We start from the raw sequence: 14,353 nt of genomic DNA on the forward strand, positions 1-14,353 counted from the left end.
TAATCTAGAGCGCCAAGTGTTTGCTGTAATGGAATTAAGAGAAGCAGATCTGACAAGAGACTAATCAGCTTGTTCAGAGGAAGAAGGTAAAACAGAATTCAAAGACATTCCTAAATAAGATGGAGGTAAAAGCACTTGCCATGGATGAGTTACAATTTATTCATGTGTGGAATATTACTAAGTTGCATTACAAGTTTTTGAGTAACAGCACTTGGATGCCCTAATCTAGAGCGCCAAGTGCTTGCTGTAATGGAATTAAGAGAAGCAGATCTGACAAGAGAATAATCAGCTTGTTCAGAGGAAGAAGGTAAAACAGAATTCAAAGACATATTCCTAAATAAGATGGAGGTAAAAGCACTTGAAGAAGACAGCATGCAAGGGAATGTATACAATCCATCAGACCCTAGATGACCTTTGAGAAGAATCTCATGGGAGACCTGAAATTTCACCAAGCAGGTGTTAGGATGAAATCCCAAAATAGACTGAATTATCCTTTGCAAACTAACTGACACAGTAGAATTTTGGAAATAGTAGGAATATTCAAGAGTTTATGAAGCATGAGACTAGTACTTCTATTAAAAGGGAAAGTGGAGCCAGTAGAGTGAGTAGGCAAACCTTGACCATTGCCTACAACAACCTGGTCAGGACCTTCAAAGGGAGCACACTACTGGATATTCTCAACATTGGAAGTCACATGATGGGAGGCACCTGAGTCAGGATACCAGTTGCTGGATGAGCCAGCTGTGGAACCAATAGTCATGGCCCGAGGATTGCAAGAGGCCATAGGATTGAATGTAGACATTGGTTGAGTTTACTGAGGCAGTGTAATTTGAGGAAGAGCTCCCCAAATAACTTGAGGGTGTTGTTGCTGCATAGTCTGCATTGGCTGAGGCATAGTCTGTTGAGCAAAAGTAGTGGCTGCTGGCATTTGTTGAGGAACAGGAGCCTGCATAAACAGATAAGAGGGAAATTGCAGAGCAGCTCCAAAGAAATTGGAATAAAGCTGAGGCATGGTGGGAAATTGTGCCAACATAGGATAAGGAGCAGAGCATAGGAAGTTGAGGGCCTGTGCCAGCAGTTGGCAACATCATGACCAAACTTCTGACAGATGTAACACTGAATACTGCTACGTCCTCTGTTTTTATACTGACTCTGATTCTGATTCTGAAACCTCCAAAATTAGCATGAGGTGGATTAGTCACAGAAGACACAGTGGATGTGGAAGCAACATTAACCGAAACCACTGCCTTCTTCCTGAATTTGTCAATCTGAGCCTCATGACCGAGAAGAACAGTTTTGATTTCATCAATAGTGAGAGGTTCAGATCTATTATTGATGTGCGAAACAGAGGACTCATAGTTTTCTGGTACACATTCTTCAATAATAATGTCAACATGTTCGCAAATAGAAATTGGATCACCAATAGCAGTAAAAGAATCAACAAGATTCTGAATCTCAGTCAAATAATCAGAAATAGTACGACCTTCAAGAGTGAGTTGATGCAGCTCTGTACGAAGTGGCCGTGCCTTTGCATTTGTATGAGCATGAAAATAGTTGTGGATTTTGTCCTAGAGAAGCCACAAACTAGTGCAGCCGATGAAATTTCGAAGAATGGGAGCAGAAACGGTGGATTGAAGCCACGAGAGGAACAACTAATCTTGTTGCTCCCAGGCGCGATACGCAGGAGTGACACGACCAGAGTCACGATCTTCAAGAGTTGCAAACCGTTATGGAATCTGCAGGTTCGCAATGAAGTGATGAAGACAATGTCCACAAATCCCAGGCTCAACCTGTGATTTCCAGAAGAGATACTTCACGTAGTCGAGCTTTTCTGTGATGGAATGGCTGAAGTTCGTGTGCACTGAACTCTGATAAGGCGACACCAGAACTCCATTCGGTGGAGGATCGCTACCTCCATGATCAGCAGAAGCAGGCATAGCCATTACTTCGTAGATCGGTGAAAATCAACAAGATTGGCGGAAGCTGGTGGTGGAGGAGGGACTAGGATCGAAGAGAAGAAGAAGAAGAAATCAATCAAAGATCAAGAAAAAACGAAAAAATCTATGGCACGGATCACAACCCGAGTGCTCTGATACCATAATAGAGTTTGGGAAAACACTGATTTCTCATTGATCAGAAAATGAAAAGACTTGTTACAAAGAATAAAGTCATATCTATATAGAGAGAGGGACTTGAAGTCTAACTGTAAACGAGCCTTATCTGTTACAAACTAATTCTAGCTAGAGCTATAACAAAATATGAGTTAATTGACAACTCACAGATAAAAGAAAACAAAAAATACACAAAGTAAAAACACTCGGTGGTGTAAGTATACTCTAATATGCTGCAGTCCCTCCCTGGCATTACTTATTCAGCATTTTCAGTTAATGTTGGGTGTGTTCTAAGTCTCAAAAACAATTATCGATGATTGGTTTTCAAGGTTTTGACAGAAGTAAAGAAGCTAATTTTTTGTATAAATCTGCTACATATGCTACAAGCTGTTCTAGTATTTTTAAAGGAGGTTTCTTTAGCACGTCACATGATTTGGTATAAGATCAGGTGCTCAGTATCTATTTGCTTTAAAGGGGGTTTCTTTAGCATTTTCACTGAAAGTTATATCGAGCAACTGGGAAGATTTGTTTCTCTGATTATCTCTTTCTTCCTAGTTGTTTTCTGTTTTGTTCCTTTGTTTAGGAGGATTCCTCATCCTCCTTTCTCTTTGAAAGTCTTTCTCTTCATCTTGATAAATTTCTCCTTTTATAACAAGAGATCAGAGTTTTTAACAAAAACCAAGGAATTTACAATGTGACCAATCATCACATGAAAATTTATTCACCTCTACCAAAATCCACCAACGTTGAGCAGTACCATGAAAACGATCTTTCCAAATGAAAACAGGCGTAATGACCAGATCAACCTGAAAATAATGAGTGGTGATGCAGAATTAGGTATCAAGGCTTTTTGATGTGATGAAATCAATGAAAAAATGTCAACTGAGCAGTCTGGAAAAAAAATTCTTCATCATGAAATACCTTCAACACAGTTCTGGTAATTGGACTCACAGTTGCTGATAACTGAAGTGATGGAAAATACCCTAGGTGTTGCTTGACCAACTAAAAAGGGGAAGGGATAAGAAAACATTAATCAGCATTTCTTCAACATCCGAACCAACCTCTGATGGAAATCTTCGAAAATCATTCTAGTAAAAGTTGCATACCCTTCCTCCAGGCGCATAACGAATTAATGCCCCAATGTCTTTTTCCTCCATCTCATACAAGCGGTCTAGGTCAGCCCCACGTTCTTCAAGCTTCCGCAATATCTATGAACAAAAAAAGACTGTCACACACCAGTCTGAAATATAGCTAGGGAATACAGTGAAAAAACATTAGTTAAGAGTGAACTTCTGCAGAAAGGTCCTTGTCAAATTGTCTAAGAGGATGTTGATGCGGCCAAACTTGGCGATCCACAGCTTTGCAATATTCCAACATGAACAAAGACATCTCACACCAGCCTCTTCGTAAGCAAATCTCAAATAAAGCCCGTGTTATTCTAGCCAAGCTTGCACTTATATATGAAGCATCAGATACTAAAGAAAAAGAATCTATAGAACCTCGAGATATGTACAACTGCAAACAACAAGGCATATGTTATTCATTCAATTATTCAAGTCTCCTAACTAGCAAACAGAATCAACAACTTAAGAACAAAACCTGAATCAAAATGGAAATCTTTCCATGTTTATTGGAAGGACCACCCTTAATTTCTAATGGACATGATGTGCGTGCCAACATCTCTAGCTCATTCTGTTCTTCTTCCCGAACAGCAATATTCTCAAATTCAGATGAATGTGCAATCATGTTAATCACCTAGATTGACAAAAAAGGTAAAAAAGGAACATAAAAATACAAATCCTGATAGTAATACATGAATGGCATTCAGACTGGATACATGTTTTCATAGGCTTATGACAGAGAATTGAACAAAGATACATTAGATAACTAACCACCAAAATGCACAGCTTTTCCAATCTTACAGGAAAAAAAATATATATAACGAACAATAAATAAACACTTTTATTGTAGAACAGCTTTTTTATAGGGAAAAGTTATGAGAGAGAAAACAATTAAAGTACAAGAGGCAGGCTCAGGTATCATCAAAAGCATTAAAAAAAGGGGGGGAAGGGATAAAAGGAATGCAGCAATGCTCCCCAATTTCTCTGCATAACAGAGATGGCATCTCCTTTGATACAGTAATGAACAAAACACGTAAAATGTCCCATATCAAATTTTAGGGAAAGGAAAATCCTATAAATAATATATAAAAAGTATGAAAATCATTAGCAGTAATTGAAACTTCGCTTAGAATAGATTGCAATCAAATTACCTCACTGTCATTCATGTGGCGTCTCAACATTTCATTGTACGTTTCAACACTGGAATATTGAATGTAAAAATGGCTCGCAATGCGACCAAGCTCAGTACAATAAAAATTGCCACTTTTCTCATCAAACCGCATCATTTTTGCTTTATCAAGTGCACGTGCAGCATCAATTACAAGAGATCTTTGCTTAGAACTCAAAGCAGGATCCACCATCACCTGAAGCATAGAAGATTAAAGAAATCATTTGTCATATTCTAAACTAATACAGTAAATAAAAAAAATTATCGATGGAAATCCTTTAAATGCAAATAGACAATCTCTGAAGAAAAAAATTCATAACGATAAGTCAGAGTAATTCATTTTCAAAAATCAGTCAAAAGCAGCAAATTATCAAGTTTCAATTTTAAATTAATGGTATATTCTTCCCACACACACCTTTGTAGAATATGCTAATAAACAACACTACTGACTATGAACATATCAGAAAAATAAAATACAAGTTATTTATCTTTTTGTATGTGTTCTTATTTTTTAAGTCGGTGCAAATATGGTCATTAGAAGCACCACTGAGGAGAGTAGTAGATTGCATGATTTTTAGTCCTATGAAAAGGAGGAGAGAGACCAAGAAGAACATTTGAGGAGATTGTTAAGAAAGATATCATGGTGAATAATATCCCTTGAGAATTTGGTCTTCAAACAAGCGCAATGGCATCGTGGTATCTATGTAGCCAGTCTTACCTAGTGGGATCAATCTGTTGAAAATTGAGAGAAGCAGAGAGCACAACTCATAACACATCTGAAATACCCGTTGACAAGTACATCCCCAAATCCAAATAAGAAATATGTATTAGTAGTTTGTACGATACCAATTTTTTACAGAAAACAATAGTATAGCTTCTTAAGAAGAGCCTTCTCTTCATATCACTACTCCCACATTTAAGGTTAGAGTTAGAATTAGTGAATTACCATCTACATTTTAATGATTACAGGACATTAATAGAAACTAGATCTGATTGAAGATGGAGAAGTTAACACTATTGATGGAGCTCTTCAATCCCTGAATCTGAATCAATCTGATACAGGATCAAGGATGGACTGCACAAAGGAATTATGGAGGAATAACAGAATAAGTCAGCTACTCTAGCACACGGCTTCCAGGATGTTCAAGAGCCCTGTGGCTCTCCCCATCCTCTTCTTTCTATCCACACAAAAACTCCCTTTCTCAACTGAAACACCCTCCTGTTTCTATCTAATCAGTTTGAATTCAGTTAGCTGCCAGTTAGACAGTTGCTGATAACATAATTAGGTTCCAATCCACCGTTCTCACCCACCCCTACCCTATGCTTTCTAACATACACCCTTAACATCAGAGGTCAGTTAAGTGCAAGCATACATAAAACATAAACAAGCTAAAAACTTGCAAATATATCATATAACTGGTTCAACAAAGGTAAAGTTGTAGTTAGGTACCTCATCCCACCCAATACCGTATGCTAAAGGATTCATCCTCATCCTTATGAAAAGATATGTATAGCCAAGCCATGCACAGGCTTCCTTAACATTAGTTACAGTACCCAATGCCACCTCTGCATTTAAATTATCTTTCAAGGAGCTAATAAACTGCAATTAATAAAAGTCAGTGAACACAATGCCAAATACATTAAGAAAATCTTATGCATGACACTATAGGCAAAGATTCAAAGAACAAACATGAAGATGACTGCCTCCCCATTTTCCTTATCATTACCTGGCTTTCTATAGGGAGTTGGCTTGTCAGCAGTCGCAGATAATATGCTAGTTTGTCATGAGATGTAATTATGATACCTTCACCGCTTTTGTCAAACTGAGGTCTTCCAGCTCGCCCAAATATCTACACCAAAATGTAATAGATAGAGCCTCTCAGCTAATGTAGAAAAAATAAGGGGCTGTTTGCTGTAAGAAAATGTTTCCAGATTTGATTTTCTATTTTCACTTCTAACGACAAAATGTTATCCTATTTTCAATTTGTTTCCTATTTTCAAAAGTTTGCATGGGAAACAATGAAAACCATAATAGTTGTTTTCACTGTTTCTGTTAGGTTCTAACAGGTTTCTATTAGTTTCCTATACAGACTTTTGGAAATATGAAACAAAAGAAAATAAGGTAGTAGCATTTTTGTATCTAAAAGTGAAAACATTTTATCAAGGCAAACAGGCCTTAAACAGTTCATATTTTCTTTATACAGGAAATTTCATGCCTTACCTGCATAACGTCAAGCATACCCAGGTCTCGCCACCCACCAGCTTTTGGATCATATAATTGGGTACCCTGGAGAATAACAGCCATCAAGTTAATTTACAAATTACATAACAAAACCAACTGAAGACCCAAAAGAACCTATTGGACATAATAACTTTGATACTGAATCACTGCGAAGAAATAATCCAAAAACAAGCCGTAGGGATAGACATTGCAGAGAATATGATCAGTAGCTACCTACATAAAGTTTAACATATTAACACTTATGACTCTAGTACAACACTATGTCTTAGCAGTCGGATTTGTTTCAAAATCCACTTCCTAGGACAAAGGCATATTTATAAAATTTATAAAATAAAATACCTGGACTGTAGTAAATTCAATTCAAAAGCTAATACATACTCTGAAAAACCCACTCAGTGTAGCATTCAGATTTCTAATATACTCCCACAAAAGCCCTCAGAGCCAAAGATGGATAAAGCACAAGTCCATCATACCTCATGGCTCCATTTATGAAGAAATGAGAACGACAAGAATCAAACTCTTAATGTTAAGGACCAACACTCATAAAACTAAGACCTCAAAGCTCTGAGGTGCAGGCTCAAAAATGGCTTTTAACTCAAACAAACTGTAATAGGAAATAAGTTTACAACACATGATAGATCACATCACACTTGCATCTAGCTGACTCATATAAGATAATTAGGTAGGCAAATTGTAAAGGTTGTAGAACTATTATGAAAATTGTGCAAGTCAAGGAGACTAGGAACCAGTTTGGATAAGGCTCAATTTGGATAAACTTCTCAAGAAACACTTATAGGAAAAGAAATAGGAAAGTAAACTAAACCAAACTTCTCACAGAATTTACAATCAAGTGATTCACCTTAGCTTTTAGGGAAGTTAGATGAAGGAGCTTCTATAAAGCTAAGGTGCATATTTTGATTTTAACTTATGAGAGAAGTTCGATTTATTTTACCTCTTGAGTTTCTTCTCCTGTAAGGATGCATTTGGAAAAGCTTATTTGTACTTATCATTTGACATAAGCACTTGTGTAACGTCTTGTTTTGATACACTTCTCCATAAGTACTTAGGGGGCATTTGGTATACGGAATCTTTTTCCACCCTTGGGAATAATTTCCCGAGAATTACATTTCCTGGGAATCATATTTTCGGAGAATGATATAAATATGTTTGGTATGTCTAAAATATTCCCGGGAATAAGAGACATAATTATAACAAAATTTTCCCTCTTTCATGGGAATCTTGGATTCCCACCCCCTCACATGAGAAAGTTTTAGTGGGAAACTTAATTAAAAAAATAATTTATAGGGCTTATGTAGAAGTTTATCCAAACAAGACATCTGTTTCAGCGAGCTTATGAAAAGCTATTTTTGGCTTATTTCAATAAGTTCTCCATGATAGCTTATAAAAATAGCTTACAACTTGTATGAAAATAGTTTAATTATATTTTCTCTCCTCTATTATAGAAACAACTTATACATAAGTGCTTACATAACAAGATAAGCACTTATTCAATATCACTTAATTAAGTTGTTTATCCAAAAGCACCCTAAGCGCTTATCAAGAAGTTTATCTAAATTGGGTCAAACTTCTAAACAAGCACTTTTAGGATATGAAAATAAAAAAGAATCAAAAAGGTAAAGTGAATCAAACTTTTGCCATAAGCTAAAATCAACTTATGCACCTCAATTAATAGAGAAGTTAGATAAGGGAGCTTCTAAAAAGGTTTATATGCATAAGTTAATGTTAACTTATTGGAGAAGTGTATCTAATCTAGTTCTAGATCAGATTGGCCAATCAATAAAATTTGAAGTGTAATCGATGCAAATTGATCATCAAGAAAGTGAATAATTACAAACCAAAACCGTTCTCAACTTTTTTATTCTCATTAGTAAAATAATATTTGACACATTCTCACTAGAATCCTAACATTCTATTTCTTATTTTCTCCATAAATTCTTGTTGTATCAAAAAAATAAAAAACAGAAGATATCAAAACCATATATGTTCGCCATTCAAATTCTCAATGCTGTAGTACTGATGGCTCTAAAAGAACTCTAGTGTCACACAATACCATGCACATATGAACTTGTTTTCTTTTCCAAGAACTGAGAAAAACAAATGCAGAATAGGATGATACAGGCCCAAAGAAACCCATTATTTCTAAAGTGTATGTGAGGAGGGCCAGAAGGTGTGATCCTCCCAAGTGCCTAAGGATAGTTTTTCTTATTTCGTAATCCCTCGTTTTATATCTCAGGATCTGGTCCTTAATCCCAGACTTGAATACATAAACAATAGATACATTCAGTCCTTATATCTACTTGATGATACCTATATCATAGGATCTATCAACAGCAGGAGGAAGTGAGAAACAAAAGTTACACCATTATATAACTCTTTGCAGAATAAGCTTTCCATGAAATCTGTGATTGGAATAAAAGCATGGAAAGGGTTTAATAGCTCTTTGGATGAGAAGCTGAGACAAAATCATATATGTCATGCTCATAAAATTTTAGCATAATTAAAAACTGGTTTGGGTTCTACTAGTCCACACAGTGTATAATTAATGTTCCAAAACTAAAATGTTAAGATAGACAACTTTTTATGTGGTTGACTGATTCAAGAATATCCCAGAAGATATCTAGTAAACTACACTTTCTTGTCCTTGTGGTCTATGCTAGTGTGATAAGCGCCCAAGCACTTGGGGAACCCACCCTTAAAAGCTAAGAGGGGAGAACCAAGTACATAAATACTTCACCGAGCATCCAATACTAGTTGATGTGGGACATAGGCTCCTCATAATACCCAAGTCCCTATCACAGTCACTTATCCCTTTTCCATCTAATTCCCAAATTTCAACACAGAAATTATTCACTACTAGTTCTTCAACTTAGAATAACCAATTATTTGAAATTTGAAATACATGATCAACAATAAAATCCGATGATTCAACAATTGGATTAAAGAAAATGAAACCATATCTGTATAAAACAAAGAAGACTTCTCCATACCAGAGTTGCTGTAGATACAAACCTTAATGACAACTGTGTGTGCAGGTAGATTGACACCCCATGCCAAAGTTGCTGTACAGACAAGAACCTAAAAGCAGCAAAAGACATTTTCATGAAACTTAAGGGAAATTCTGAAACTCGTATCTGGAAAAATAAGAGAGTGATAAGGTCTACCTTCAGAAGTCCATCGGAGAAAAGTCGCTCAGTAAGTCCTCTATCTGCACGTAGCATCCCAGCATGATGTACACCCACACCATATTCAAAAAGTTGCACAAGATCTTTGTTTCTGGATTTAATGACTTCTTTCTGGAATGCATTAGATAAATATCTATGAACTCAAAAGAAACATAGATATCATAAGAAAAATGCAAATAAATGTTTTCTTTAACCACCTTCATGAAGGTATATTGTGGATGTGTATTATTACTAAAAAGTTCAAAATCCTCATTCCTTCGTGCTAGTTCAACCTGTCAAACACAACATACAAGTGATGATACTAGAAGCAAAGCTTAGACAGATAAAGTACAATCGGAGCAAATGCACAGAAATATTTAGTGACAACAATAATGCTTCAAGCAACACTAACACATGCTCAAAGAACCTTAAATCAAATAACATGACTTATAAAAAACTTCAAAAATGACAAACCAGTTTATCAGCTGTCTTTGCAGTGTCCTTTCGTGAATGGACAAACACCATTGCCTGATGGCCTTGCCTAAGAGAATCAGCAATCTGGCAAAGGCCAAAGCTAACAAATTAGCCAACACTGCAAGATTTATCATGTTTTGAAGAGAAGAGAGATGGAACAATACCTTTGTATAGCATATATCATTCAACAATTCATTACGAGCTGCAAAGTTTGGCTCACTAATTCCAATATACTGTTGTGCAAGAGGCACAGGACGATAACTAGAATCAAAGAAGAAAAGACCCGTGTCTGGATTTACCCTGAGAAATTGTGCAACCTGGTGACATTGAATTGTCACTTAGTCAGAACTTGCAAGTGATGTCCAGCAAATACTTTGGAATACAGAACTACAAAGTCAATAGAGGTAGTAGCAACAATTATATATTATTTGGATCAAAAACCTCCAAGTAATTGGGAAGAGTGGCAGAAAGGCCCACAATGCGTATCATTGTCTGAGTAGATTCCACCTGGTAATAAAATGATGGAAGAAAAGTCAATTATCAAGCGAAGAAATATAATATAATAAATGGTAATAGTGGCAGTTTGGCAAAACAAAGTAATGGGAATATCACCACCACACAGATTGTTGTATCATACAAATCACACCAAAACCATAAGCATTATCCGTCAGATTGATCTCATAAAAATAATTTGATTTCTGATTATGCATTATAAGTCTTTACAATGTTAACTCAATGCAACTGTAGCAAATAAAATAAGTGTTAGTTGAAAAAATACAGATTTCTTTCATTCTTTCCCACTTCTGTTGGCATATAAAACTACATCTTTAAGATCATAACCACCACAGCGAGGAACCAACCTAATCAAAATTCCATTTTTAAATTTAAATTAGGGCAAAAAGAAACACAAGAAACATTATTGGAGATAAGCCCCTTTAGTTTTCTCATTGTAAGCTCAATTCACCAAGTAGGCAAGTACAGAAATGTTTTGTAGAATTTAGAGAAAACAGAGAGAATTTGGAGAACATTCAGAAAATTGAAAATGAGAAAAATGAACAAAAGGTACGGCGCTTGTGCTTACAACAGATATGTATAGTACAGGAAATAGAGAGCCTATCTAGAGTCTAATCTGGCAGTTACAACTGTCATTGAGACAATTGAAACTGATTTACAACCAGCAAACTGAATTAAAAGTCAATGAACAGCTGTCACACTAACTCCAGCTAGACCGGGAAATGTTATTCTCTCACATGCTTCATGCATATTAACTTCACCAAAACTCACTGACAATTAGAAACATACCCTATAAATATGAGAAGTTGCATATTGTTTCTGATGATCAAATTGCGCAAGGTTGATAACAATATATGCAGGTTAATAAATTAATGCTAACCAAGGAATTATGCGAAACAAATTTGGCTCAATTACAAGTAATAAGGAAATTTGTCCTAACTACAAAAGAAAATAAAATAAATCTAAGCAGATCTCCTAACTAAATTTGTACAAGAAAAAAAAGAGGAAATAAGACACATGCGTTACCTGCCGTAGGGTCCTGGCAACTAGAGCCTCTATCACAGGACCTCTATCATCATTGAGTAGATGGACTTCATCAATAATTAAGAGCTTTACCAGCATTGACAGTGACATGTCACTGCTCTTGCGTGTAATGACATCCCATTTCTCAGGTGTTGTCACTATCATCTGATTTAAACCATAATAAAAAAATTAGTTTGCATGCCGGCAAAGAAATCCTAACCCTGCAATTTTAACAGTAAACCTGAGTTTCTTCAAGTTCATTTTTAGAGAGCTGCATATCTCCAGTAAGCTCTCGGACAATCATATTCAAAGGAGATAAACGTTGGCTGAATGTTGATGTAACTTCTGCAGCCAAAGCCTGGAAAGGACAAGAATCTATACTTAGAAATGAGTAATGGCACACAAATGCAGGGAACAAAAAGCAAATCTGAATAGAGAAATGTAAAGAAAAACAAAAGCATCAACATACCTTCATTGGAGCAACATAAACTATCTTAAATTCTTCTTTATGCAAGTAGCCATCCCTAAAGTGTTGTCCAATCTGCATACAAGTCATTAATAAAACTAAAGGAAATAAGTTGTTTTTTTACTAAAAGCGCTTCTTCCTTGAGTAACTCCTCTTCACAAAGCTATAACATGAAAAGGCACAAACAATTTGAATGATTAAGAAGCATCATGAATACAATAAAACCCTACAATTGCTCTAGATATCCAACAATCAAACTCCTTGAAAATGTTTTATCTCCTCAACACTTGTTAGATGTTACATCACTTTAGCCCAAGAAAAAAAATGGGCCGGTTAAAATACTCTATTAGATTGTATCAAGTAATCAACAAACTTATGGACTCTTCATCTTCAAATCCTCTGGCAGAAATTTATTACCAACATCCAAACACACACACACACATGTATAAAAGAAGAAATTTTATTGAAGGAAAGAGAGGTACCAAAAATTTGAGTATAAGAAATCTGCAGCAAAGATAATAAAGAGAGAAATAGAGAGAAGTAAAGGTAACTCCTAAAAGCTAGTCACTGTACTGTATGAGAGACATCCAATCCCTTTGCATATTTGAAAGGCTAAACTATGTTTTTCGTTCGTATAAAATTAACATAAGTTCAGTTTTCATCTTGTAAAATTTTTTGTTCATTTTTCGTCGTTGCAAAATTAAAATGTGATTTTTTGGCTCTGACCTAGGTTTGGATCCAACCCTATGCAAACCTACATGGCATTTTTTAAAATGTTAAAATGCAATTTCGGGGGATTAAAATTGTCACAAATTGCAGAATAAAAATAAAATAAAAAATAAAACACGATTTTTTAGGGTTAAAAACTGCCACAAATTACAGGAAAAAATTAAAAAAACAAAAAACCCCTTTCTCCTAAACCCAGGTCGGACTCCTAATCAAACTATGAGGAACCCAGGCAATACCACTTTCCTAACTATAAATTTTTATTGGCTTCTCAAAAGGGTGGCAATTCTGAAACAAAACCCATGTAATTTCAAATGGTCCATGTAATAAAACAAGTTTTTTCAACATCAAAACTAAAACAAAGTATTGTCAGAACAGTTGTGAAACAAAAACGGATCCTTCCAATACAAGTTTTTTCAAATGGTCCGAGAAACAAAACCATTGTCAACATGCTCAAAACCAACATACAACTCTTGTGCATCATAAACATCTCCCCCCTATTACAAGATCCAATACAAGCATAATGCAAACACAAATGGATCTCTCTAACTCCACCACAAGGGTAGTGGGCGAAACGAGGTCTTGTAAATTTAAACCGTTTGTGTCGTCGGTGGAGGAGAAAATGGACCTGACATCGTTGTCCACGCAACCTCCTCCACATTTTTTTTTTTTTGATCGGCAAAGATAATATATATATATATATGAATATAAACCAAGTACCAGAGGTACCATGATTACAAAAGAATCCAGTGGGATGGTTCCCAAGACAGACTACATAACAGTCTCGGAGGGAACCAAACTGGAAGATAGATAAATACAGCTACTGCTACACTATAAATTCTACCCTCAACTAAGAACAAAAGCATCTCTAAGGTTAGAGGACCATTGATTATAGTGAATTGTGAAATCTTTCTCAAAACTTCTAAGCCATGACCACAGTAAGAATAAAGCATCCTCCAACAGTTTGTTTCCATCAAAGGTGCCATTTGAGAATATGATCTTGTTCCTCAACTGCCAAACGTTCCAAGTAAAAGCCATCCACCATACCCTCCATCTATTACCCCGAATTCCATCCACCCAATCAATCATATGTTGGGAGAAATTTTGCCTTGGGTGCTGAGGGAACACACTAAGCATGTTCACCCAAGACAGAGCTTCCCCCCATATCGGTGTAATTCTGCTGCAGTGGAAAAAAAGATGAGCTGCGTCCTCCTCCGATCTCCTACAAAATGGGCAATGAAGGTCATTAATCTCCACATTCCTCCTACGCAAGTTTAGCTTGGTTGGCAATCTGTCCCGAAGTAGCCTCCAAACAAAAACTGCAGCT

General features: G+C 36.0%; 1 protein-coding gene across 2 annotated transcripts in view; it reads right to left on the minus strand.

The window, feature by feature from the left end:
- Positions 1 to 14,353, minus strand: part of LOC114416613 (DExH-box ATP-dependent RNA helicase DExH14) — a 61,587-nt gene that overhangs the window by 24,872 nt on the left and 22,362 nt on the right. For both annotated transcript variants that reach the window (XM_028381545.1, XM_028381546.1), the window contains 18 exons: positions 12,304 to 12,375; positions 12,076 to 12,192; positions 11,838 to 11,999; positions 10,740 to 10,805; positions 10,463 to 10,615; positions 10,299 to 10,382; positions 10,043 to 10,117; positions 9,825 to 9,956; positions 9,673 to 9,738; positions 6,622 to 6,687; positions 6,128 to 6,250; positions 5,851 to 6,000; positions 4,384 to 4,596; positions 3,711 to 3,866; positions 3,402 to 3,626; positions 3,218 to 3,319; positions 3,033 to 3,113; positions 2,837 to 2,917 (listed from right to left, as the gene is read on the minus strand). In XM_028381545.1, the coding sequence (XP_028237346.1) occupies positions 2,837 to 2,917; positions 3,033 to 3,113; positions 3,218 to 3,319; positions 3,402 to 3,626; positions 3,711 to 3,866; positions 4,384 to 4,596; positions 5,851 to 6,000; positions 6,128 to 6,250; positions 6,622 to 6,687; positions 9,673 to 9,738; positions 9,825 to 9,956; positions 10,043 to 10,117; positions 10,299 to 10,382; positions 10,463 to 10,615; positions 10,740 to 10,805; positions 11,838 to 11,999; positions 12,076 to 12,192; positions 12,304 to 12,375 (2,124 nt within the window). The remainder of the gene's footprint in view (positions 1 to 2,836; positions 2,918 to 3,032; positions 3,114 to 3,217; positions 3,320 to 3,401; positions 3,627 to 3,710; positions 3,867 to 4,383; positions 4,597 to 5,850; positions 6,001 to 6,127; positions 6,251 to 6,621; positions 6,688 to 9,672; positions 9,739 to 9,824; positions 9,957 to 10,042; positions 10,118 to 10,298; positions 10,383 to 10,462; positions 10,616 to 10,739; positions 10,806 to 11,837; positions 12,000 to 12,075; positions 12,193 to 12,303; positions 12,376 to 14,353) is intronic.

The sequence above is a fragment of the Glycine soja genome, chromosome 6 (assembly GCF_004193775.1).
Source record: "Glycine soja cultivar W05 chromosome 6, ASM419377v2, whole genome shotgun sequence".
Classification (NCBI taxonomy): Eukaryota; Viridiplantae; Streptophyta; class Magnoliopsida; order Fabales; family Fabaceae; genus Glycine; species Glycine soja.